The sequence below is a fragment of the Balaenoptera ricei genome, chromosome 18 (genome assembly GCF_028023285.1).
Source record: "Balaenoptera ricei isolate mBalRic1 chromosome 18, mBalRic1.hap2, whole genome shotgun sequence".
NCBI classification, from domain to species: domain Eukaryota; kingdom Metazoa; phylum Chordata; class Mammalia; order Artiodactyla; family Balaenopteridae; genus Balaenoptera; species Balaenoptera ricei.
In genome coordinates, this window is record NC_082656.1 from 21,730,906 (window position 1) to 21,758,545 (window position 27,640).

The 27,640-nt window shown below is 40.3% G+C and overlaps 1 protein-coding gene across 1 annotated transcript in view; it reads right to left on the bottom strand.

The window, feature by feature from the left end:
* COG3 (component of oligomeric golgi complex 3) overlaps window positions 1-27,640 on the bottom strand; it is a 60,199-nt gene that overhangs the window by 7,795 nt on the left and 24,764 nt on the right. The window contains exons 13-20 of the mRNA XM_059902801.1: window positions 26,849-27,009; window positions 23,832-23,943; window positions 18,978-19,102; window positions 15,928-16,017; window positions 11,779-11,899; window positions 8,871-8,959; window positions 8,627-8,761; window positions 3,999-4,074 (exon numbers count right to left, since the gene is read on the bottom strand). Of these exons, the coding sequence (XP_059758784.1) occupies window positions 3,999-4,074; window positions 8,627-8,761; window positions 8,871-8,959; window positions 11,779-11,899; window positions 15,928-16,017; window positions 18,978-19,102; window positions 23,832-23,943; window positions 26,849-27,009 (909 nt within the window). The remainder of the gene's footprint in view (window positions 1-3,998; window positions 4,075-8,626; window positions 8,762-8,870; window positions 8,960-11,778; window positions 11,900-15,927; window positions 16,018-18,977; window positions 19,103-23,831; window positions 23,944-26,848; window positions 27,010-27,640) is intronic.

Here is a 27,640-nt window from a genome sequence, read left to right on the forward strand (position 1 = left end):
ACTAAAAATCCATTTGTTACGTTCTTATATTGTATTATCAGAAAAGGAAAAGAATTCCAGAAAATTGTAACTGAAATAATTAGTAGCCCAGGTGTAGTGTCTGAAAAGAAGTACAAATGGAAAAGAAGAGTCGTAATCTTTATGAAGTATTTAAAAGAGAAAATTACCTAGAAAGCTATAAAAGAAAAGACTGATGAATAATTTCAAAGATGCTTGACCTCACTCATAATTAAAGAAACGCATATTAAAACAACTGAAATATTTCATATTGGTAAAAATTACCAAGGTTGTGAATATCCACATTTGGCAGGGCTGTGGGGAAACAGGCACCCTCATCCACTCTTGACGGGAGTATAAACTGTTCAGCCTCTTGGAAGGGATATTAGGCAATGTCTAGCAAAACTGAAAATACACATACTCTTTCACTTAACATTTCTGCTGCTAGAAATCTGCCTTATGGACATATTTACAAAATACCAAGATATGTGTGTTTATTAAAGAGTGTAAGGAAAAACAAACTAAAAATAATTCAAATATCTATTAATAGAATTATTAAGGAAATTATGCTTTAGTGATATATTCTACACGTCCATTAAATAGAATGGGTAGAGCTGGATATGCTGGTATAGAAAGGGCTCCAAGATATAGAATATGTGGTTAAAAAAAATAAAAGTAAGGGATATTTTGTAAGCAGATAGGGTAAGAGGCCCCCGAAGAAGGAGAACCAGGACTGGCTTTCTTAACGTTAAGAGAAGCCATTTTGGCCTAAACCATTTTGTGATCTCAGCCTGGCCACAATGCTTGCCCTTGAACAGGTCTCAGTAATTGATGACCTTAAGGGAAGTGAGGGAATGCAGGAACACAGGAAAAGCAATAAGAAACAATAGGTCGGTAATTAAACAGCCCTAGTTCCTCCTCAAGGGATACAGAGAACAATCTGATACACGGCTTTGAGTTCTGCAGGAACTAAGGCCCCCATTCGGGTGGAGGATGGAATGATGCTGTTGACCCCCGTGACTTCAACTAACTAAAGCTTGGATTCTGTCAACCACTGTCCCAGTTCAATGCTGAATTCTCCTCTCTTCAAGCCCCTTCATGAATACATGTACCCTTAGCTTAAATTTCCCCAATTTTGCCATTCGGAGAGACAATGCTTTGGGAAAGACCCCCAGTGTTCTCCTTCCTTGCTGCAAGTAATAAATCCTTCCTTCTCCCACTCTGCCTTGGTTGTGTCTTTTGGCTCAATACCCATCAAGAGGCAAACCCGTTTTTTCAGGTAACAATAGTATAATCTTATTTGTATAACACATCTCAAGTCCATATATGCTAGAATACACATAATTTTGGGAAAGCAGCCATTAACAGTGGTTACCTTTGAGAGAACTAGTTTAGAGGTGGAGGATAGAATTCTCATTTTATACCTTTCCACAGTTCAAATTTTAACCATGTTAAAAAAATTTTTTTAATTGAGGAGGGTTGTATAAGAGCAGGGTGAGAAGGTGCCAATGCTCTCAAGAAGAAAGAACAAACAATCCAAGAATTCCTTATTTTTCATAAACAGATGAAAGCTCCTTTAAGACAATTAATTCCATAGGCTCTGGTCCTATGGTCACTAACACACTTCAGGGATCACTGGTCAGTCTTCAGAGCCCAGTTTTATGTGGAGCCTTGTAAATAAAGTATCCTAATTCTTAAAAAGGTATATTTTCCAGAGTAATTAACAAATTGGCATCCTAACTATAACTCAATCTCATGAGTTTAGCATGGAATGACCCCAAGAAGGTGATCAAGTCTGCATGAACCACTAACCCTGGGTTCTAGGGGCCCAAGATAAGTTTCTAGACTGTCCCTGGTACTCCCACCCCAAAGACTTAAAAATCTTTGACATTTAACTGTGGGCTTCTCATATTACAGATCAAGAAAAAGCAACTCCATAGCTCCTTGAGGCTAAATGAGACGGAAGATACAACAACTAGGTAAACTGAAGTGTCACTGCTCCATTTGCCAGGATCTCCTCACTTAGAAAGAAACAAAATGTTTTAAATGACAAAACAGCAAGCCCTATTTCATCTAGTCCTTCTGTCGGTTTCCTTTCATCTACTCCTGCTTTACTAATGACAATTCTAGTAATACTTAAGAGCACAATACACCTAACACTGGGAGATCTATTAGGACTCCACTTGAGAAAATGACAGCGCCTATTTTGAGCAAAAGAGAATCTTCCCAAAGGGGAAAAAAAATACATTAATTATGCATCAAGCCCCTAGGCTTAGCTGTACTAACTATACTTATGACAATTTGGTGGTTTCTACCTATTTTAAGAAAGATTTATTGCACCCAAGAGTTTCATTTACATTAACGTTCAAAATAAAATCAGGTCCTATTTCTAAATAAGCTCTGTAAATGACAAACCTTGAGCCAATAGCCCAATTAATCCAAAGATGATCAGAATTCCTTCTAGAATCAGTGCTGAGTTACAGCCTGACAAGCCTGCTCCTGACCCTGAGGGGTCAGAACAAGTGGTTACCACCAGGCTCACTATGGTTAGAATTTCCAGTATTGTCAGTAAAAGACTCTGGTTTTCTGTCTCTTGACAGAATACACTACTGCATGAAGGATGCTCTCGGTCCTTTAGTAAGATGGCGAAGATTTCAATCTCATATACAAAACAAAGGTTTAAAATAATAAAGCCAGTATAACATTCACTGTCTCCATCACAGTAAACAAAAGGCCTAAAGCATGTCACAAAGTTTATTTGCAAAATAAAGCAAATCAATGCAAACCTATATTGACATCATCGAAGTTCACATGACAAATTTTTGAAATAAAATCCTGCCTTCCATTCAAATACCAGTGATAATTCTCTACGCTTACAAATCTTCCTAGGAGATACATAGCTACTCTTACAACTTCTTTGTTCTACTTCAACTTCAAATTAACCTGAGGCACTAATAAAAATAACTGAAAATTTTAGAATGGCCTCAATTCTTTTTCCCAAAAGAAATAAATACCTGACAGATGCACTCTTTCATTATGGGAAACCAATCATGTTAAAAACATAATTCCAGTTTTGGGTGCCTGTAGACAGTCAATTTTTTATGGATGCTAAACCAGAATCATTCTTTGGATCTCTCTCATTATGAGCAAAAAGCTTCCTACCAACTTGGACACAGCTCACCCATAATTAAAACACTTGATTCTTTCGGCATCTTGCCCTTCTTAGTTTCAAAGGATCTCTATCACAATATGGGCCAGGGAATGGCCAGAAGTATCAATCTAACAAAATGATTTATTCTGGTTTAATGACAACTTAAAATGTCACAACATGGACCAAAAATAACCCACAAAACTAGTCATGATTTTCAATGTCTAATGTTAAAGAGGGAAAAAAACACCTTCTAGCACAAAAAAATTTACATTTAGGAAAGAGTTAAGACTGGAAACATCTCCAGCACTTCTGCCAATCAATGATGGAGCCTGCCAACTCCTAAATGACACCACATTCTTATAATTTTTTTCAAACACTCTAAAACATTAAAGAGGATGCAACTTGCTTAAAATGTAATAATGTCCCACATTTCTTCATATAATACTTGGAAACAGTAGCATTCTCTCCATTAATTTCATACTATCAAACACAGTATTTTCACTCTAAGACAATGAAAATCAAGTGTACAGAAACCACCGCACTCAAAAGCATTTCCATCTAAGCCATATATTATTTTTAACTGGGTGTGTGTGTACGTATATGTATGTATTTATGTATGTATGTGTGTGTGTGTATATATATATTTTTAATTCTTCCTTTCTTGTGATGCTTGTTGAAATGCAAGTCGTGTTGGCTCAATTAAGACCTGTCAGCTCCAAAATGAATCTTGCATTAACCTAAACCACAGCAGGAGTAGGAAACCAACTTCAAGCTGTCGGAGCAGGACTATATAAATGCAAATTAACTGACATCCTAAAAAAAGAAATCCCAAACAGTAAAATGTGGGTACCTGGTTGAGCCCAAGGCTGCTGAGAGAGAGTATACTTGGGTCCTCCCTGACTGGCCATTGTGTTTAGTGCTGAAACCTAGTAGCGGAGACAAAAAGAAAAAAGTTTCATTTCACTGATGACAAATTAAACTAGTACTGCTCTCAAAAGATACACCATTTGAACGTATGAAAGCATAATGATAATCAAATGTGCAGCCCTAAAAGAAAATGCATCATACCTCATAGTCCTTTACAAGCAATAAAATATTTTAGCAAAACTTCTTCTGTGATTTCAAGGCATACACTGTTTTGCAAAAAGAAAACCATACCAATGTCCTGAGGCATTCAGCCCGAAACATTTCAGGGTAGGAAGACAAAAATGAAGACCGAGAGAAACGTCAACACAAAACAGGCCTCTCTTTCAGTGGACTGTTAGGTTAACATTAAATTACTATCGTATGTTATTAGAAAAATGTCACAGCAGTTGGACAAAATCTCCTTTATATACCTAGAGGGTCCTTTTCTTTGTTACAGACAGAGAGAATGCTATTAAAAAAAAAAAAAAAAGATTTTCAGATAGCATCAAAAAGCACATTTGACTAGCCAGTGTTCTAGGTACAAGAATTGGATGCCCACCCTCTATTCACCTCTCTTTTCATTTCTCAGCATCAGTACAGAGAAGCAAAACCATACATTTAGCTTTCAGACAAGAATGTTCTTAAGATGGCAAATTACGGTACGGCTAGGCTGTAGCTAGGGAGGGTGAAGGACAGAAATGCACAAAACATCTGTAAAAAATGGACTGCTACGTGCCAACGGTCCGGACCATAACCTTGGCCTCAGCAGATAGTCTCATTAGAAAAACCTGAACACCAACTTTTTAGATTTCTCATAAAGAAGGCCACACAAATATTTAGGCAGAGGATGGGCACAGTATAATGTTAACTCAGGCCTCTCCAGCCCTCTCTCTATTTCTACCAAGTTCATATTCCTGGACCACTCTAGGCCTTTGCTCATGTTGCCATGTATATAAAATCACCCTTTTCCACTGTTACTCAACTCCTCTCTATGTCTTTATTTTTTATTGTGAGATGCAGCTTTTAAAAGTGAGTCATACATACAATTATAGGTTAGACAATGCTAAAGAAAAACATGTTCATGTTTAGTGTATATTATCCCAAATATTTCCCACCGTAAATATATAAACATACTAATGTGTCTACATTTACAAAAGTAGGAACACAGTGCCCAGAAAACTTTTTTTCTCCACTTAAATCTAAATCCTAGACATTTTTCTGTATCTAACTGTTATGCTTTAATAGTAATGGCTGCCTGTTATGCCACTGATTGTTCCAGAATTTAACCAATTTCATAACGACATATATTGTGTATAACTATTTTTATACTAAAAGCAAATACAAACTTGTATACTCATCTCTATTTACTACCTAGATAATATACTTATCTTTAAGTTAAACCTCAAGGAGCATTTTCTTCAAAAGTTTTCCCCAATTAGCCCTATCTTTTTTAAAACCCTACAGGATGAAGACAGACCCATTGTCTCATAATGACATTGCTGTATACACCTTAATGTTTACATATTTTCCATCTTGATTTCCCATTAGGTTATAACTCCTTGTGAACAGAAATTAAATTTATAGGTCAAATTCTATTACACACACTATGCCGAGGAAAAAAAATTAATTTATAGTGTTGCTGAGGAAATTATGTTCCCTTCAGAGGGAACATTAAGAATAAACTTGCAATACTTTAGCAAACTGCTTGAGAGGAATACAAGTCTGAGTTTTCAGCATAAACTGGTTCCACCAGGGGAAACACTTTTAGCTTCTCTATAAACATGAAATTATACTTCCTTTAAAATGCTTTCATTCAGATTTTTTGCAAAAGCAAAATCTTCACTTCAAATTTGTCACATTTTACTATAAAATAACACTTCTTCAAGCACTGACAAAGTATGTTTATATATATAATCATCTTTTGGTCCTCATAATAACCTTAAGTAGGGAGGAGGGATGCAATAGCTATCTCCACTGTAGAGATTAGAAACTGAGGCTTGGAGAAGCTAAGTGACCACTACCACCCCAGTCAGGAGGTGCAGAAGGAGGTCCAGAGCTCAGCTCTCCTGCCTCGAAATGCTATGCTCTTTCTACTCCACCCATGACTATTCCAAGCCCTACTTAAGAGTTTGTTTCAAGCAATATTCAGTACAATAAAATTCTAGGACATAAAAAAAAGTATCGACAGTTTTTTAGTTTTAGAAAATAACTGACCCAAATGTTTTGATAGGAACCGCCACCCCCAACACTTAGAGAACAGTATTACACTCCCTAGGGCCATTCAAATACTGAGAGGAAAGGTTATTTCTCAAGGAGCAAGAAACAAGGCAATAGTTCTTCTAGAACCAGTTTCTTGTTCTTAAGAAATTTCATTATTTTATAAAATAAAATTTTATAATTTTATTGTTCTCAAGAAATTTCATTAACTGTACCAAAAAATCAGGAAGGATGTTTACACGAGACAGATTAAAATGCTGTAGAAATGTTTATCTCATGTATACAGGTCACACTGCAAAACTTTAGTTTCTTAGTCTGTGAAATGGAGATGTTTACTTACTCCAGGTACCAGGCATGTAATGAGAATTAAAGAAAACAAAGCATCTCAAAAAAGAGAGCCCAAGGAAGGAGCTACATAAACAAAAAAGCCAATTTACAACAGGTGAAAGGGGACCAGAATCACACCTGGAGTCTTCAGGCTCAAAAAACAAGTCTTCTGACAACCTAAGAACGTTCTCTATACACTCTCACAGCTTGTTTTATTAGGCAAACCTATATATATTTTAAAAATCAGTCCAAACTTAGAAACAAGCTGAGGACATTTTGTTGATGAAGCTTACATCCAAATAGTAAATACTGAGACCTACAAGCATACATCCAAATGAAAGATGAAATACTGCTTCCTTTCTGCATCTATGGATACTGCTTTTCTTGTGATCATTTATCAAGGTAGAAGAACTGGCTGCCTTACAATGCCAATTATAATAAAAGGGGTATAAGAGTCTGCACTTGCACAATTACCTTTAAAGAAAATTATTTTAAGGTTTTAAAATCATTTACTCTGTCTCTGCTATTCAGAATACTAGTAACACTGACCCGGTGAAACGTGAAAAATGTTTGGTCCACAGACTCTAAGAAACAATGTCTTAAATGATCATGTGTATCTGTATGAACTCTAGTGCTTACAACGCATGTGTGCGTGCTTGTGCGTGTGTGTGCAATGCTTTGCTGGCATTTGCCAGTTGATGGATTCTAGCTAGGAGACAGAGAAATAGACAGATTATTATAAATCCATATATCTGGTAATTAACAATGCAATGATATAAAATCTTCAACTCCCAATTACCTACACAAAATGAAAGGGAAAAATAGCATGTAAACCAAAGAGGAAAATAAATCGTCCATTTAAGTAACAGGAAACCCTGATAGACAGGACTGTGATTACTGCCATGCAGGTCCTCATCCAGGAAAAGTGAGAGTCCCGGACCACATGCAGATCCCTACCACGTGGATAAAGAGAACAGAGCTAACTAGAGGTCTGCTATAACTAACTTTGCAATATTTGCACACTTTCTCTTAAAACTGAAAAACTCTGCAAGCATACCTAAAAGTTCAAACCAAAAAGCTTCCATAATAGGAAACACGGTGATTTCTTAGACAGAATCATTAAGACATGGGTTTACTGTCTCCTTTTTTTTTTTTTTAATAAATTTATTTATTTTATTTATTTATTTTTGGCTGTGTTGGGTCTTTGCTGCTGTGCGCAGGCTTTCTCTAGTTGCGGCGAGCGGGGGCTACTCTTCGTTGCAGTGCGTGGGCTTCTCATTGTGGTGGCTTCTCAGTGCGGAGCACGGGCTCTAGGCATTCAGGCTTCAGTAGTTGTGGCTCGCGGGCTCTAGAGCGCAGGCTCAGTAGTTGTGGCTCACGGGCTCTAGAGCGCAGGCTCAGTAGTTGTGGCGCATGGGCTTAGTTGCTCCGCGGCATGTGGGATCTTCCCGGACCAGGGATCGAACCCGTGTCCCCTGCATTGGCAGGCGGATTCTTAACCACTGCGCCACCAGGGAAGCCCCTACTGCCTCCTTCTGCCAAGGTTTTCATATGAGAGTAATTCAAAATGCAATCTAGGGGCTTCCCTGGTGGCGCAGTGGTTAAGAATCCGCCTGCCAATGCAGGGGACACGGGTTCGATCCCTGGTCCGGGAAGATCCCACATGCCGCGGAGCAACTAAGCCCGTGCGCCACAAATACTGAGTTTGTGCTCTAGAGCCCATGAGCCACAACTACTGAAGCCCGCGTGCCGCAACTACTGAAGCCTGCGCGCCTAGAGCCCGTGCTCCACAAGAGAAAACCCGGCAATGAGAAGCCCACGCACCTCAATGAAGAGGAGCCCCCGCTCGCCACAACTAGAGAAAGCCTACGCGCAGCACTGAAGACCCAACGCCAGCCAAAAATAAAAAAATAAATAAAATAAATTAAAAATGGATTTCTATTAAAAAAACAAAAACAAAAAAGAACAAAAACAAAATGCAATCTAGGGAAGAATTCACAATTACCAAATATGCACCAAGGTCTATACCTTTGTCAGGAACTCCTCCAGCTGCTCTACGAACAGCTTGGTCTGTTGCTGAATAAACTGCTCACAGGCCGATTTCAGATGACGGTCTACATCTTTTTTAGAGTCAAGATAATGTTCTCTTATCTCAGGAGTACCCTTAAAGAGAAGATGACAATTTCCTCCTGTTTTTATGTGCCTAGAAATTACCAGACATGTAAAGAATATCGTTTATCTCCCACCACCAAGGAAACAGACTCCTTCTCACCTCCAACAAGAACTCTATCAAGGCATTGTTGCTATTCAGCCTAAAAAATCTTGGAACAGTCATAGGATTCAGGATTTTAAATGCTGCATCTGTGAAACAAAATTACTCATCCAGTGAACATGTACAGTTTCAACAAGAAGCCAAGTTACTATTTCAGTGTGTAAACATACACTAGTTCTCTACTACCACAGAGCAAGAGGGGTTTCATTTCCACCAAGTCACCTCCATGAGTGGATAAGGTTAGTGCCAACAATGGCTACAGCACTCACACATAATTATCTTCTAGAACTCAGAATTGCAAAATGACTATTAATCACAATTATTCATTTATAGAAAAAAAGAAAAAGGATAAATGGTAATCAATACCTTAAAATTTCACTGCTTTACCTTTATGATGCTAAATAGGTTTTTAAAGAAAGATTCATATACTTACCCAGCTTCTTTTGTTTAAGATCTGGCTGGCACAGAAATTTATTCATTTGAAGCAGAGAAAATAAACTAATGTGTCAGCCAGAAAAAAAACACCAAAAGGACATATTTACCCCTTAACCTCCAGACTAATTAGAATCTATGCAAAGTACTAACAGGTCTCATTGATGTTCAAATGCAATAAGGTATAATGTTAGTCATGAGAGGTTAGAGGCTTAAAAGTAAAGATAGCAAGTATTATTAAGTGATAGTAAGAAAAGACCATTTCTTTGCTTTGCCTTGGCAGGCTGGAGAAAGCAAAGCATGAAATGCTTCCAACCCTGGTTTTACAAGTACACACCAGACTGTACTCCCTGCCTTGACCCTGATCTTACTGGGAAAACAAAAAACAAAAAACACACCTCTCTATCAGATTCAGAGTAAAGCTTTAGTAAATGACTCTTTGTTTCTGCTGTCTTTTCTATAAGAAACCTGAACAATTGTAGGTGATCATATGGCAGGATTACATAACCTTCATGAGGTTTTAGGGAAAACATACTTTATACCAAAATTTGCCAAAATTTTAGAGAATTTCATTTTCTCACACCTCAGTGGATCTGTAGTAGAACAAAGCAGCGACAAATTATGAATTAGAAAAAATACGAAAGAAAATAGATCAGTCCTGCTTCGTCCCATTACTTAAATAAAGTAAGGACTATCAGCGCCTGGCATTCCTCAAGGTTAAGGCACTATTTCCACACCTCACACTGAAAGGAAAGCAGGAAATCAACCAGAATGGTTGGGTGATGGAAGCCTCTGATGAGAATAAACTAAAAAAATTATGCATTCTATAAAGGCAAAAGCCAGGAAATCTGGCTGCTGTTTAAAAAAGAAATTACAAAGTATATGAATAACATACAGGCTTACTATCTAAATACCACCAGAGGGCTTCCCTGGTGGCGCAGTGGTTGGGAATCCGCCTGCCAACGCAGGGGACACGGGTTCGAGCCCTGGTCCGGGAAGATCCCACATGCCGTGGAGCAACTAAGCCCGTGCGCCACAACTACTGAGCCTGCGCTCAAGAGCCTGCCAGCCACAACTACTGAAGCCCGCGTGCCTAGAGCCCATGCTCCGCAACAAGAGAGGCCACTGCAATGAGAGGCCTGTGCACCGCAGCGAGGAGGAGCCCCCGCTCGCCACAACTGGAGGAAGTCCGTGCGCAGCAACGAAGACCCAATGCAGCCAAAAATAAATAAATAAAATAAACAAATTTTTAAATAAATAAATAAATACCACCAGAACCGAAAGGTATTCTCTGTGGTGAAAAGGAGAGTGCATTAGGAAAAGAAAAAGAACAAGCTGTTTTAATATGACTCATGATGAGACGACTTGGCTCTCAGGTGAGTTAAATCAAGTCCGCTATTTTATAAGCACAGTCACTAGGAAAGTAACAAACCCGCTCCTCTTGGAAATCCTATTATGTGGAGTTCCTCTAAACCACAGAATACAGAAAGTAATTTGAATGGCTATGAATTTTCTCAATCCCCCAATACATAAGCGAGAAATTCATTCATTCCATAAACGGATGGCTTAAGGTGTTAGAGCTTAATTCTCTTGGAAATGGTTAAGAAAAGACAAAGTTTAGATACATTTGTAAGTAATTAAAAGAGATGGATATTTATGGTATATCCTTAACTGTTTAAGATCAACATCTTAGAAAATAACTACTTTGATCTTTTAGAAATCATCACTTGTTAATTCAGTCAGAAACAAACCATCAGGACGGATGAAGCACCTTTCCCAAGATGATTCCATGTCTATTACCAACTCAAAGACCCTACCTACATGATTACTTAACAACCAGCTGATTTAATCATAATACAACTTGAGTTTATTTAAGCACCTTAAGCTTACAAAAGCACTTTAATATGTATTTTCATTTATTTTCACTCTTGATGATCTGGATACTCTGGTGAAAGCATCATGACAAGTGGATTCTGCTCGTTTTACACAGGGTAGGGAAGCTAAAACACACATTTAAGATCACAAAAGCCAGGAAATGATGGGCCAGGAACAGAACCTGACTCAGACTCTTAGATAAGTACTCTTCCTATTTTACCCAGCTGGCTGTCTCAGTTTCTATGAAATAACAAACCCAACTCAATGTTTAAAATCACTCCAATTAGCTGACACTCTTAAGTAGTTATTATAGTGATTTTTCATTTTTTAACTGGTTATGGTAATATGTGGCAGAGTCTAAGAGAGGTAATACTCTTTTGCAAGTTGAAATGCTCAGAAATAGTTCTCTTCATAAAGAATATACAGCCAGTTAGATGTAATTAGGATGTTGACAGCTCAGCTTAGTATGGACAAGTAACATGCTTAGCAAGCACAGCATGCAAACAAATTGCAGATGAACATAAAATAAACCTGTAACCTGTGCTGACACATTTGGACAGGTCAAACACACCCAACTGGGCCAGCCAGGACAATGAAGTACCTCTAGTTTTCTTGAGGTCCAGGGAAATTTCCTTAATGGTGAATTCAGTGTGAAATGGAGCAATTTGTTCACGAAGAATCAAAAGGTGCTTTATTAAGAAAAGTTGTCCATCAATCTGAGTCTAAATTGAAAGACAGAAAAATGGATATTATCACAGATTAAATAAAAATAGGAGCACATAAAACGCATGTTATTAATCAACATTAATCTATCTAGGTCTATGGCCCTTAGCCTAACTATATGGTACCAATACTCCTTTGTTGTGCAATGAACTCTTCCCATATTTCCATGTTAGAATTATCTGGAAAAATCGTGCTTCAAACTCTTACTAACTCTATCACCTGTTCTATTTAGTAAACCCAAGAAAGTAAATCAGACAAAAGGTTGTAAAGCAACACATTTAGAAAGAGAAGTCAAATCTATTCTAACCTGGTGCAGAAATACAAGAAACCATGTGGTCCAATATCAGCACAGAGCAGGAATTAAAAGTTCCAAGTAAGAGCACGACTCTGATCTCTCAGGGCTTCCTAGTTTCTCTCAGGAACCTGGTTTCACTATTTGGTCAAAGTGGTTTCAATATACAGAGTATCAGAAATACTCATATTTATATAAAAGTACAAAAGGAGCCTCCAAATGTAAAATGATTTGGGGTTACCATTTTGGATTATCCTGCCAGCAACAGAGCACTGACCACCTACACCCCTGAGAGTCCCTGCATTTCCTTTTACCCTCTCAGGACTCATCCACAAGAGTCTTGTGATTCAAGCTTAGTTCTCAAGCTCTGACCCAGTCCCAAAATAGTGAATAATCATAGCCCTCATTTCAGAAAAGAGTCTGTATATTAAGAAGAGCTAGGCTATGTTTGCTCCTTCTTGCTGCCACTCAAGACAGAATCTTACTTTGAAAATATTTTTAATGAAATTATACTGCATTAGGAAAAGAATAAAGTTGTCCTTCAGTAAACAATACAGGTATACCTCAGAGACATTACGGGGTTGCTTCCAGACCACCGCAATAAAGTAATTATCAAAACAAAGCTAGTCACATTAATTTTTTTGGTTTCCCAGTGCATATAAAAGTTACATTTAGGGCTTCCCTGGTGGCGCAGTGGTTAAGAATCTGCCTGCCAATGCAGGGGACACGGGTTCGAGCCCTGGTCCGGGAAGATCCCACATGCTGTGGAGCAACTAAGCCTGTGAGCCACAACTACTGAGCCTGCGCTCTAGAGCCCGCGAGCCACAACTACCGAAGCCCGCACGCCTAGAGCCCGTGCTCTGCAACAAGAGAAGCCACTGCAATGAGAAGCCCGCGCACCACAACTAACAGTAGCCCCTGCTCGCCGCAACTAGGGAAAGCCCACATGCAGCAACGAAGACCCAATGCAGCCAAAAATAAATAAATAAATTTATAAAAAAAAAAAAGTTACATTTACACCATACTGTAGTCTATTATGTGTGCAATAGCATTATGTCTAAAGAACAATGTACATACCTTAATTTTAAAATACTTTATTGCTAAAAATGCTAGCCATCTTTAGCAATAAAGTATTTTTAAATAACCACTGTCTGAGCCTTCAACAAGTCGTAATCTTTTTGCAATAGTAACATCAAAGATCACAGATCACCATAATATAATAATGAAAGTCTGAAATATTGAGAGAATTAACTAAGTGTGATACAGACACACTACATAAGCAGATGCTGTTGGAAAAATGGTGCCAATAGATTTGTGCAATGCAGGGTTGCCACAAACCTTCAATTTGTAAAGAACAAAACCAAAACCCAGCAGTATCTGTGAAGTGCAATAAAGCAAAGCACAATAGGATGAGGTGTGCCGGTATAAACTTTAAAGAGGTTATTAAAGTGACTCCTCTCTGTTCTCTCTCTCTGCCTCCCTCCCTCCTAAATAAACACATAATCAACATATAAGTATGATTTATTTGATGGAAACTCACTTTGTACTCTGGAACACAGAACATTAGGTAAGTAGGAAATGCTACACATTGTGAATGCTTGCTCTATTTTCAAAAGAACTAACAGCTCCAATGGAGAAAATGGTATAATACAGATTGAATTTACTGAAGCTGTTGTGATCCAGCTTTGTGTTAGTTTACTGATATACTAGGTACTCAATTTAAGTATGTAAGAAGAATTTCTTGCCTTAAGAAATTCTCTAAGACATTAAGCCATTTTCATTGATCACTTTTTTAAAAGTTGAAAGGCAAAAAGTATATAAACTCAGTCATGAAAATAAATTAGCTAATTCTTACCAAATTGAGGGCTTCCTCATACATACTTAAGCACCTTATAATACGAAGGAAACCGAGTTAATAAAAGAGAATAGCCTTACAGGCAATGAGGGCAAAAGACTGAATAATCAAAAGGCTTTTCACTCCCCCCTTTAAAAAGAGGACAGTGGTACAAGAGGACATAAGCATATGAACTTTTCTTTTTCAATTAGGTCATTTTTTTCCTCTGATAATCTAAGAAATACATACTCACTGTAAAATATGTGGAAAGTAAAGAAAGTGTAAGGAAAAGAAAGAAAAAATCATCTATAAGTCACCCAAAAGCTTTCACCGTTACTTTTTTTTAACACATATGTTCATTATATAAAGTCATAGTGTATATCTGATTTGTATCCTGTGCTTTTTTTTTGCCTTAACATATTTAAGTTAAATTTTATTATTTCATTTCTTTAAATTTAATGTCTGTGTAATATTCCACTATACGGAATATACCACAATTTACTTAACCATTTCCCTAACATTAGACAAGTGTTTCCTAATTCTACCTACCATACCATAAAAAAATGTGAGAGCTCAGACTTGGAAATACGTTTTAAAGTTCAACCTGCCTGTCTATAACTTAACTTTCCATTCTCTTCTAGTCTCCCCGTCAAAATTTCATTTCAACTCTCGATTTCATGAATGGGAGCATATGGTGGTCACAAACAAAGACAGAGCTTTTCTAGGGTCCCAGATTCTTTTGTGAGGAGATTTCTGTTTTTTTGGTTTTAAATTATCTAAAGTCTTGAAGTTAGAAACCAAGTTTATAAACCTGGAAGTCCAGAAAGGTTCACAGGTTTGAAAACTCCCAGCAGCTGTGAAATTCTGGCTGGACACACCCCGGACAGCTTCCTCCCTGCAGGTGGCAACAGGTATTCTAAGTGGAGAGCGAGGCAGAGCAGCACTCTGAACCACACTTTCTGAGAAAAGTCTCAGGGGCCGTGGGAGAAGCACATGTCGACAGCCTTCAGCCCCAGGTCCCTTCTTCTTGATTAAAAACTCTAAGTTACAAAATCATGGCAACTACTTCTAGTCGCATAACCCACGGGCCACAACTGCCTGTCTTCCAAACTGACTGGCTGATTTCCTCCAAGTGAGGCCATTCAACTATTTAAAATGTCATTGCAGGGATGATTATAAAGTGCTACATTTCCTTGAAAACACTGTTTTGGTATTCAGAGGAAACAGCAGTCCAGTACCTCCCAGTTGCTAAGGCTAGAACAAGAAACCTTCATCCTGGGCTTCCCTGGTGGCGCAGTAGTTGAGAATCTGCCTGCCAATGCAGGGGACACGGGTTCGAGCCCTGGTCTGGGAAGATCCCACATGCCACGGAGCAGCTAGGCCCATGAGCCACAACTACTGAGCCTGCGTGTCTGCAGCCTGTGCCCCGCAACGGGGGGGGGGGGGGGGGGCCGCGATAGTGAAAGGCCCGCGCACCGCGATGAAGAGCGGTCCCCGCACCGCGATGAGGAGTGGCCCTCCCTTGCCGCAACTAGAGAAAGCCCTCGCACGAACCGAAGACCCAACACAGTCAAAAATAAATAAAATAAATAAATAAATAAAGTAGCTATAAGAGCACCCAAGCCCTTACATTAAAAAAAAAAAAAAAAAAAGAAACCTTCATCCTATAGAATTTATAACCTAAGTATCACTTCTGATACTTTAGCAAAGCTGGCACTCTCATATAGAGCAGTCCTTATTGAGCACTAAAATGAAGTACTAGCTTCTCTCAAAGGGCCTCAACATTAAATCATATTAAATCCTACTGCCAAAATGGCTTTAAATTTCTGTGCCTGTAAATTAATGCTGCATCCCATAATATTACTACAGGTGATAAGATTTCATCTAACACTCCATCAAACCTTCTTTTTGCTGATAGACTCTGATGCTCCAAGTAACGACTGAATGCAGGCCGACAAGGCTTCCTGTGATAATCCTTGGAATACTGCCCTCTGGTGAAATAAAAGAGAAACATCACCTTGCAGCACTTCAAAAACAGAAAAAAGGAAAATCGTAGGCTGTGAGTACAGCTTGCTTGCCCTCATCTGATGGATTAATTTATTACTACCAATATTCCTCCTGGAGTTTCCTATTCCCATGCAACCTTTCTAGACCAGCACATAGTTTCCTAATTTGCATCTCCCAAAACACTCATGTGACCCTTCAACAATATTTCCTGAGCACCTATTTCATGCAGCTCTGTGCTAGATGCTGGAAGTACAGTGGTAGGTTCACAAGGCAGATGTGATTCTGACCTCATGGAGGCCTCACTCCAGCATGACCTCATGTTACAGGCTGTTTTTTAAATACATAAAACCAACTTTATAACAAGGCCTCGGTAGGAATTCCCTGGCAGTCCGGTGGTTAGGACTCTGAGCTTCCACTGTAGGGGGCATGGGTTCGATCCCTGGTCAGGGAACTAAGATCCCACATGCCGCACAGCACGGCCAAAAAAAAAAAGCCTCAGTAAATCCACTTCTAAAAATGTACCCCAAGTAAAATCAGTACTGTATTCTAAGATTCATGCACATGGCTCTTCATCACAATATTATTTAAAACAGCAAAAAAACCTGGAAATAGCTTAAATGTTCAATGATAGGGGGCTGACAAATAAAATACTAGTAAATCTAAATTATAGAACACTGTGCATGAAATCAAAGAATGCTAAATAGGAGGTGGTGAAATTCTTATAAAACATAATTAAGTAAAAACAAAATCAGGTTACAAAATAGAATGTGAAGCATGATTAATTTAATTCTGCCATTTCTGTATCTTCCTAGAGGTGTGGGATGTTGGTCTGAGCAGGGACCCCTGTCAGTTCCCTTGGAACTGATGGATGGGTAGGAGCAAAATTTTTATTATTAGGCCCCGTTCTGGGCTCTGGTCTCATACCTGATGCTTTATTCTCTTTTTGTACTGCTTCCCTATCTTCTGTTTCTCATGAGGCTACTGTATAGAGTAAGAAGAGATGAGGGCTGCCTCTTGCTAGGAAGACCGAATATGTGCAGCTTAGATTGAGGCCCTCTCTTTCTCCTGCTCAGCCTTAACGGGGTTTTCATTGGATTTGTCTCTCCTCACCTTTGATTGGTAAGATAGAGAGGGAGAAGATTTGGATGTAAGCTAGGTGAAAATGTAATGGGCAGGCCTAGGGCAGAAAGTAAAAACAGGCAGAGTAACGTCCTTGGGCCTACCTACTGTTTGGCTAAAATTCCTGTTAAGCACCTGAGACTTCACCAGGGTCTGTGATGACAATGGGTTCTATGTGGAATGTGGCTCCGCATTATTTCCCTTGGGATCCTGGCTCCACTGTAGGAAGTTTCTGAATCCCAATCTAACACCATCATTCAATACACCTCCTGGGGGGACCTGGGGAAGAGAAACTGCCAATGTCCAAACCCCCCTCTGGAAGAGATCTCGGCAGCTGGGCAGAAGGCTGAGACATCTAACTCTGCAGAGGTGATCTGGCCTCACCCCTAAAAGTCCCAGAACTGAGCAAAAGGCACTTTCTGGTTGAATTTCAAAATCTCCAAGCACAAACTCCAGTAACGATGCAGTTTAAAATAGACACCAAGTCGTGAGCACTCTAATGAACCAATGAGTCAACTGTGCAACTTTGCTCGGGCCTGAGGACTCTGAGGTACAGGGCATCTCAGAGTGGGAGGAGATACACATGTACCCTTCTGAACCATATTCTTAAGAAACAGTGGCATCTGGACAATTAATTACATGACCATTATATTTAACCACTTCTCTCTTTATATGCTGTTTCAGTTGTAACAAACAAATTAATTTTTAAAAAGTGAATTAGGGAATTTCCTGGCAGTCCAGTGGTTAGGACTCCACCCTCTCACTGCTGTGGCCCGGGTTCTATCCCCGGTCGGGGAACTAGGATCCCACAAGCCGTGCGGCATGGCCAAAACAAACAAACAAAGTGAATTAAAATCACTGATTTTTATAAACTATTTTGGTTTTAACACTGACAATAAATAAATGTAGACAAATCTGATCATTCAGGGATTGATACTCATATCATTAAACTGGAATGCTTAAAATAAATGTTACCTAAAATAAATGCACAGTATAAGTTGGGGCTAAAAAAACTAAAAGGGTACTGCTAATTTCAGCAAATAATTAAAATTAGTCCATGGTTAGAAACATGTAATCCGACAACTACTTGTTAAGGAAGCTGATTTAAATTGAGTGCAAAACTAAATTAAAGTAGTTGCATTTAGTACTAAATGTGTATTATACCTATGTGACATTGGACATAACCTTTCTGCATCTCTTTTTCTTCATCTATAAACTAAGACAGATGAATTAATCAGTAGTTTTAAATGTATTTGTAGCCATAGACGCCTGTAAGAAACAATAAAAGCTACAGGTCTTTTCCTCAGAAAGACACAAATACAAACATACAAACAAAATTTTACACACAACTTCAAGGTGTTCACAGACTACCCAAAGCCCATTAGAGCGGCAGTCCCCAACCTTTTTGGCACCAGGGACCGGTTTCGTGGAAGACGATTTTTCCACGGACGGGATGGGGGGGTTGGTGGCTCAGGCGGTAACATGAGCGGTGGGGAGCGGCAGGTGAAGCCTCACTTGCTGGCCCGCTCACCTCCTGCTGTGCGGCCCGGCTTCGAACAGGCCACGGACCGGAACCAGTCCCGCTCCATGGCCCGGGGGTTGGGGACCCCTGCATCAGAGGATTCCGAGGGTCTACGGAATGCTTGGGTTAAGAATCTCTAAATTAGATTGATCTTAAAGTTATCTCTGTATCTAAAAATCTTATTATTCTCATCTAATACCAAACAAAATATATTATATCAAGATCTTAAAATTTAAATTAAAAAAAATTTGAAGTGAAAGAGCAAGCAATTTACAGTAAAGATACAAGAATTTACACACGTACATCTATACATCTGTACAATTTGGAGAGACAGACGAGAGTTCGTCGAACTGTAGGATACCACATTCCATGAAGATCTGCTGGAGAAATTGTGGTCTGTGCTCTAGGACTGAGAGATTCGACTGAACCTAAAATCCCAAATGGAGAAGAAGACATTTCACACACGGAGGTCTGTCTTATTTGCATAGCAATTATAAACTGTTAGTTCTCACTAGCTATCAATGGCTGGAGGTATCCACTTTCTCTAGCCTCGCCTTTAATCGAGAATGCCAAAGGAAACCTAAATCAGTGACAGGTGAGATTTAACACACTGAGAACACACGTGACTACACACATATGTACACTCCAGCCTCACACACTCAGCCCAAGTTGCTTTCTCCAAACTGTGATCAATAATCTTTACGGACTACACGAGCAGTATACTCATACTGCAGGATACTATGCAGCCGATAAAAAGGAGACAGATCTAGAGGTAGTCACGTGGAAACAAGCGGGAGGTGGGGGAGTGACAAGAAAACAAAGCATGTTAAGCAGGAAGATTAATCAAAGCTGGTCTGCCTGACAGCCTGCCTTCCATGTGCTGAACTCCATCACTTATAGGCCTACTTAGTATATCTAATTCCCAAGTGACCAGAGCTGAGTGTCCATCCCCCAGCCCACCCCACCCCACCCGAAAGGCAGCCCCAGAAAGTGTGAGGAGCAGCACGTGGGGAATGTGCCTGAGCAGAGACACCTCTGTAACGGACGCACCATCACTCTGGTGGAGGGACCAGAGTTCACATGAGCCATGAAAGTGCAGCTGGGACCATACTTTGGGACAAGAGGGGGTACTGAAATATGGACTGGGTATTACAGCACATCAGGAAACATTACTAAATTTTTAGTGCAATAATGGTTTATGGTTATGTGAAAGATGCCCTTTTTTTTCTTTGGAGAGGTGCTGAAATACTCAAAGGTAAAGTGGCAATGATGTCAATAACTTACTTTAAAATGATTTGCAAAAATATATACATAATACGATAAAATGTTAAGTATTGAATCAGGTGGTGGGCACAGGTGTTCACTGCATCATTCTGTTTATTTGAAGTTTTTTTAATAATAAAAAAAGAAAAGTAAAGCCAAGCAAAACAGAATTGCTTTTTAAAAAAAGAGCTAGAGGGAATTCCCCTGGCAGTCCGGTGGTTAGGACTCCGTGCTTCCACTGCAGGAAGCCCAGGTTTGATCCCTGGTGGGGGGAACCAAGACCCCACAAGCCATGCGGCGTGGCCAAAAATTTTAAAAATTGGGCTTCCCTGGTGGCGTAGTGGTTAGGAATCTGCCTGCCAATGCAGGGGACACGGGTTCAAGCCCTGGTCTGGGAAGATCCCACATGCCGCGGAGCGACTAAGCCCGTGAGCCACAACCACTGAGCCTGCGCGTCTGGAGCCTGTGCTCCGCAACAAGAGAGGCCGCGACAGTGAGAGGCCCGCGCACCGCGATGAAGAGTGGCCTCTGCTCGCCGCAACTAGAGAAAGCCCTCGCACAGAAACGAAGACCCAACACAGCCAAAAAATAAATATAAATAAATAAATAAATTTATATTAAAAAAAAATGTATAAAGCAAAAAAGGTGGACAATAAAAAGAGTAATTAACACAAACAACATCATAATGGATGACTTCAACATACCTCTCTTAGATCAAGTAGAGAAAAAAAGATATAGAATATATTTATAAAAATTTTAAAAATTTAAAAAGAGCTAGATCTGCATATGCTCAGAAGGAGAACTGGGGCTTGCAGAGTGGATTTATGCAGGAAAAGGCAGAGGGCAATGTTGAGGGCTGGTGCTTTCACTTCACAGTTCTGTAAGCGTAGTTGTTTTTCAAAAGCATGTAATACTTGTGGAATTTTAAAAAGCTCTTCCATAAGGCCTTACTTTAAACTAAGATACCTACGTTATAAAAAATTTCTTAAGGAAAAAGAATAAACTGGACAAATTATATCAGAGAATACTCAGGAGGTTAAGTATCCTTTGTTTTGCTAAGAATTAGGATATCTGCGGGATTCCTCCTTCAAAAGAAAGAGCCAAAAAGGTACTCCCAAATTAAAGTTCAGTGAAATAAATGTATTTATGTAGTTCAAAGCCAGAAGTCAACTTATTTGTTCATTTTTTCACTTTCCTGAGAAGAAGAGTTATGGTTAAAATAGCTGACTGGGGAGAGTTTACTTACACAGCAAGTCGCCAAGTAAGGTGCCTACTGGCTGCCTCTTCTGAAGAGCCGAGCAAACCCGGTGGCAGGGCTTCTGCATCGGCTCCCACCGTGGGCCCCCGCCACCCTCCCTCCGTGAGCCTGCCGCTGCCCTCGCTTCTCCACGCCCTGGGCCCCCGCCACCCTCCCTCCGTGGGCCTGCCACCGCCCTCACTTCTCCACGCAGAGAACAAGGCCCATGCGTTCTGAAGACACTCACCCTCAGCCTCCTCACGCAGTGGGCCCTCCAGCAACTTGCCCTGACACCACTCCCACATGAACATCACCACTTAAAGGCCTCACTCCAGAGCAGTCTCATTTTCTCACTTCCGACACACCCTGGGACCAGGACAAGTGATGACGCTCTTTCTTTTCTTTTTTGCTCCCCTTGCCACCAGACTCAAAGCCTTGCTTCCCATCCCAAGTTCCATCTCGATTCTGAACAGCGTCGATAACCACAGGGATGACCCATAGGTTATCCTTGCCCTTCTCAGCTCCAAAGACCTTCACTTCCATCCCTGCACCCCTACTCCAGACACAGTTTCTTATGACTTTCTTTCAGAATTACTTTCTTATTACTTTCTACAGACCTTCTTATGACTCCAGGCTATTCCACCTCTTAATCATGAAAACTCGGCATCCCACCCTCTAACCACGATATCCTCACATTTCCCATTTCTCACCTCTTTACTCAAATTACTCTGCCAACCCCTCCTCCTTTGGCTTAGTCACACCCTCTCCTCTGGCGTGCTTCTGACCCCTCTGGCTGTTCTTTCCCTGTCGGCCCAGTACACCCCTCTCCCTCCAGCTGCTCCTTAATGTCAGGACCTGCTAAGATTCTCTCCCCAGACTTCTGTTACTGGCACTCTACTTCTACTCTCTGTCCTGGGTGATCTCATACAAGCCCGAAGCATCAACGACTCAAATCTCTACCTCTGAATCAGCTGCCTCTTTATAGCTCTAGAGCAGTGCTGTCTAAGAGGACTCTAATGTGAATCACAAATGTGACACATTAAAACGCCACATTAAAAAAGGTAAAACTAGTGGGACTACTTTGAATATATTTTATTTAATCTAATAGATCAAAAATCTCATTATTTTAACATATAATCCATATAAAAATTACTAATAAGATACTTTTTATTCTTTATTTCATACTAAGTCTTTGAAATTTATTGCGTATCTACACACAGCACATTCGGACTAGCCACATTGCACATGCTCTATGGCTACCATATTGGACAGCATAACTCTAGATCCATTTAATACAGATCTCTCAGTTGTTCCACATGGACCTTACTCAATCTTCCTTAGCCCCCATATCTAGTGTGTCACCAAATTCTATTGATTCAAACTTCTAACTATATCCCTCATCTATACACTTCTCTCCATCCCCCCCACCCCATCAACGCCCTGGTTCAAACCACCTTTACCTTTCAGATGGAAAAACACAACAACATCTTAACCAGTCTCCACAGTTCTAACAACAACACCTTAATGTAATGCCAGGTATGAGTTAAAGAATAAGCTTTACTGGGGAAAGGTACAAGGCCAGGGTTGGTAAGACAGATTTGTACTCTAGTCTCTCCAGTAACTCTTCAAGAGGCTTACTAGGACCAAGATGTATATTAGGACATGGCATGGGTTCTATTTCAGAGGAGGAAATTTCAGCTCCCTATGGGTCTCTCTTCCTATAGAGCAGGCATGATAAAACGGCTTTGTCAGATGGGGAATACTGAGGCTGTTTGGCAGCCTGGATTTGGGGTGTCAACTGTTACAGAGCTGACTCAGAATAAACTGATGATGCACTAAGCTTGGGGATTTGGGGGCAGCTGGGGCTGTTTAAAGTCCATGGAGTTTCAGTACCCCCGACTCCCAGTCAGTCCCACATGGAGCTGAGTTTGAGTGTCACTCTTACAGCTGAGGGGTGAGGAGAAGGGGTGCCCTACTTTTCATCTAGCCTGTTGTCTAGATAACTCATCAGTTATCCAGGGTGACTCTTGGATAATTTTGTTCCTTGCATAACAGGTACCCTAGTCCAAGCTATCCCATACGTTTCTGTCAATTTTTTACCTGAGTCCTAGGCACTCAATCAATACATTTTAAAAAATGCAAATCTAATGGTAAAATTAGGTAGAATTTCAAAGTCCATGAGATTATCACCTGACACCTATCACAATCTGGCCTGTTTTGCCTGCTCCTTCCTACAGGAACCTGTACCCAAACACAGCAAACCACCTGACATCCCCAAAGCAACTACGGTCTTCCATTCCTGTATGCCGTCCTCCATGCGATTCTATCTTAAAACAACCTTATTTCACCTGGCTCTCTCATACTCATCAACACTACAGCTTTCAGATTCCACACCTCTCACTGAATCAGCCTTCCTGCACTCAAAGTTCATCCCCCTTCACAATTCTGATGCCCTTTTCCCATGGTCCAAGAGTGCCCTGTGCCTACCTTTATCCTGTCACCCCTGAATTACGCCTGTGGCTTGCCAATCTCCCCCTGCTAAAGTGTGGGCTCCTCAAAGGCACAAGATGTTTTTCTTGCCTGAGACATGACAAGTCCTCAATAAAAGTTTATTAAATGAATGAATAAAAGCTGGAAGTTAAAACATCATAACATACCAGATTTTGTTAGATTATTAAGAGGCTCTGCTTCTTCTAACTGAACATCTGAAAACAAAGCTTCTGAAGGTGGTACCTTCTTCTGCTCATCTTTTAAACTCTGTGCAATTTGCTGTATAAAGAAATCAGAAGGAACATTAAAGTGTAGTTTTCAGCTGTGTTTAGCAATATGAACACATTCTTTCTATAAGGTAAAAAAATATATACTAATTAATGGATAAACGAACTAATTAAGAGAACTATGCCAAAACAACACATGGAGATGAAAAAGTTAAATTGGTATAGAGTGTCTCTATTCTCATAAAGGCATACATAGCCTTCTCTGAACCACTAATTTCAGAACCATTACAAGGTATCTGCTGAAGAGAGTCAAATATACAAGGCTCAGATTAGAAGCTTAATTTTCAATTTTACATTTAGAAACAAAGTATTCATATTTAAGATTGGGTACATTCTAGATGTCAGAAATGCTTTTACCAAGGAGTTGGCAAACTCAAACTACAGGTTTTCTCTTTATGTGAGAACAGCTACAGTTTGTTATTTTTTAAGCAGATTTTTAAAAATTATCTTATGGACTGAGACTATTTAACTCTTTTTCACTACCTAAAGAATACCATCAAATACACACAGGTCACTAACTACTAAGTTGGCAATGAAAGTCCTACTAATTTACATTGGTTTTAAAGGTGGAAATATATAGAAATGAAGGCCTAACACAGCAGTCCCCAACCTTTTGGCACCAGGGACGAGTTTCGTGGAAGACAGTTTTTCCACAGATGCGGGGGAGGGTGGCTCAGGCGGTAACGCGAGCGATGGGGAGTGGCAGATGAGGCTTCGCTCGCTCACCCGCCGCTCACCTCCTGCTGTGCGGCCTGGCTTCTAACAGGCCATGGATGGGTTGGGGACCCCTGGCCTAACAGACACCCACCGACTGCCAAAAAGAATAGCCAGAGAACTGTTTAGGAGACAGGCTCTGTATCAGTCAGGCCCGTCATTTCATTCTGCAAACAGAAACCAGCAAGTATAGCTAATGCCTAAATGGCACACAGACGTCACAGATAGATCACCTTAAATCCCTGACCTTCACCAAAAGAAAAACAAAGCAAATAGATTTACTGGAAGCAGTACACTTAAAACAAGAGGTCTACACAAGAAAACACTCAGGGGATTTCCCTCGTGGCACAGCAGTTAAGAATCCGCCTGCCAATGCAGGGGACACGGGTTCGAGCCCTGGTCCGGGAAGATCCCACATGCCGCGGAGCTACTAAGCCCGTGCGCCACAACTACTGAGCCTGCGTGCCGCAACTACTGAAGCACGCGTACCTAGAGCCCACGCTCTGCAACAAGAGAAGCCACCGCAATGAGAAGCCTGCACAGAGCAACGAAGAGTAGCCCCTGCTCACCTCAACTAGAGAAAGCCTGCATGCAGCAACGAAGACCCAAGGCAGCCAATAAATAAATAAATAAACAAATTTTTAAAAATAATAAAAAGAAAACACTCAGGATACTGGCCATGTGTTGACTAAATAAACATACCAAATGTATCACTAAATTAAACTGGGAGGGGGTATATAGCAAACTCAATCACCTAACATCCTATCAGACAGCACTATTAAAACAGGTATTCTGGGGCTTCCCTGGTGGTGCAGTGGTTGAGAATCTGCCTGCCGATGCAGGGCACACGGGTTCGAGCCCTGGTCTGGGAAGATCCCACATGCCGTGGAGCAACTAGGCCCGTGAGCCACAATTACTGAGCCTGCGCGTCTGGAGCCTGTGCTCCGCAACAAGAGAGGCCGCGATAGTGAGAGGCCCGCTCGCCGCAACTGGAGGGAGCCCTCGCACAGAAACGAAGACCCAACACAGCCATAAATAAATAAATAAATTAATTAATTATTTAAAAAAAAAAAAAAAACAGGTATTCTGTCTAGAACGTAAAAACTGATACTCACAAAGGAGACAAGGAGAGGAGGGGAGGAAGGGGAGAGAGCACAACTCCCTAGATCGGGCTGAGAAACAGACCTGTTTATACCAGCCTCCCAAGAAGCTGGAGCTGCTGAAGCCCCCACCAAGAAGAAGGGGGCAGCCTCCTCCTCCACCAAGATACCTTCCTAGGGATGCAGCCCCAGCAGAGGCCATCTCCGCAGACCCCTCCTCTGTGCTCAGACCTGTGCAGGTGACCCCACAGGGAGGAGGGACATGCTCCCCAGAGCCTTGGCTTGTGCCTCAAACTTTACTGTGGGCCTGGCCCACGAGCAGGTGATCAGCAGGTCTGAAATGCACTGACTGGCTGGCTTCCCAGGGTGCCGAGAACTCAGCACAGGCCAAGGCCGGGGGGATGCCTTCACCAAGTTCCTGCGTTCCCCCCTCACTCTTCCCATATCCAGTCTCCACTGGTTTAACCTGGAGCAATAAACCTGATTTTGTCATTCAAAAAAATTAATAAACAAATAAAAAGAATTTCCAGGTTCTAATTCTGTTTAAGCACTAATACCCTACGCATTATTTTAACTCTGTATGGCACTCAAAGAACATGAAGATACGTATGTAACTGAAAGATGAGTGAGATATACCTAAGTCTTCAAACCATACATTGGACACCAGCACTGTGTAATTCTGAGGAGACAACCACCAGCGTTTTTAATGGGAGAAGACGACACATGGTTATGTGACCATCAACTCTGGTGGCTTATATGTTATTAATCCTCTTCTATGCCACTTACCAAAAAAAAGAGAAATCATAGAAAGCACTAATTCTATTTAAAAATTGAGAAGACACACTTCCTGGAAAAGGACAGAAAACCGAATAGAATGTTTATAAGATACAACTTGAAGGAAGGACAATCTAACAAATTATTTCTGTTCAGTTTTTTAAAATTTTTATTTCCTACGATTTCATGGCAAGTTTATCTTGATTTTTGCATCTTGAATGAGAATTAAAAAGAAAAATCCTATTTTCACCAGTATAAAATATCCAAAAGTTGTGTGGGGTGGGGGAAGATCAAATAAGAAGACCCTACCTCCATCATTACTAACTTATCGGGATACGCTAGATCTCCAGGAGCTGGTTTATAGCCCGCGATGTCTGTCTGAATGTAGATGTGGGTTCGGTAGACAAGTCGCTCTTGTACATCTTCCAACATCTGCTTTACTCCAGCTGCAAATGCCCCCAACTGTTCAGCTGATAAAAAAAAAAAAAGGTCAATCACCCATTCCTACAGATTTAAAAAATACTTTCTTTAAACAAGCAAAAATATTACAAAATTGTCTAATAATAGTATAAACCACTCTTGCTTCAGGGACTGGTTGTATTCTATTTTGGTATGACTTGATGATCTTAGAAAAATTTAATAAATGTCTTCCAATTTCCTCAAATTTAAAATTGGAAAATAAATTTGCCCTTACATCTTCTTCCTGGGACTCTGTGAAATAATTTCCATTATTAATATGAATAATAATCTTAGTTTTAAAGTGCTTTGTGTTTTTTAAAAGGTATCTCACATAGCTTCATACCAATCCTGAGAGATAGCTAAAGCAGCTTATTAATTAGGTTATCACCCCCATTTTACATATAGAGTCCCACAGATATTAAATGACTTGTTAACGTTCTCACAAAGAAAAATGAATAAAAAAATAAAATGAGGGAATTCCTCAGCGGTCCAGTGGTTAGGACTCTGCGCTTTCACTGCCGAGGGCCCGAGTTCAATCCCTGGTCGGGGAACTAAGATCCCACAAGCTGCACAGTGCGGCCAAATAAATAAATAAATAAAATGAGATATGAGTTTGTATAGAATTTCTTCATTTCTAAGATG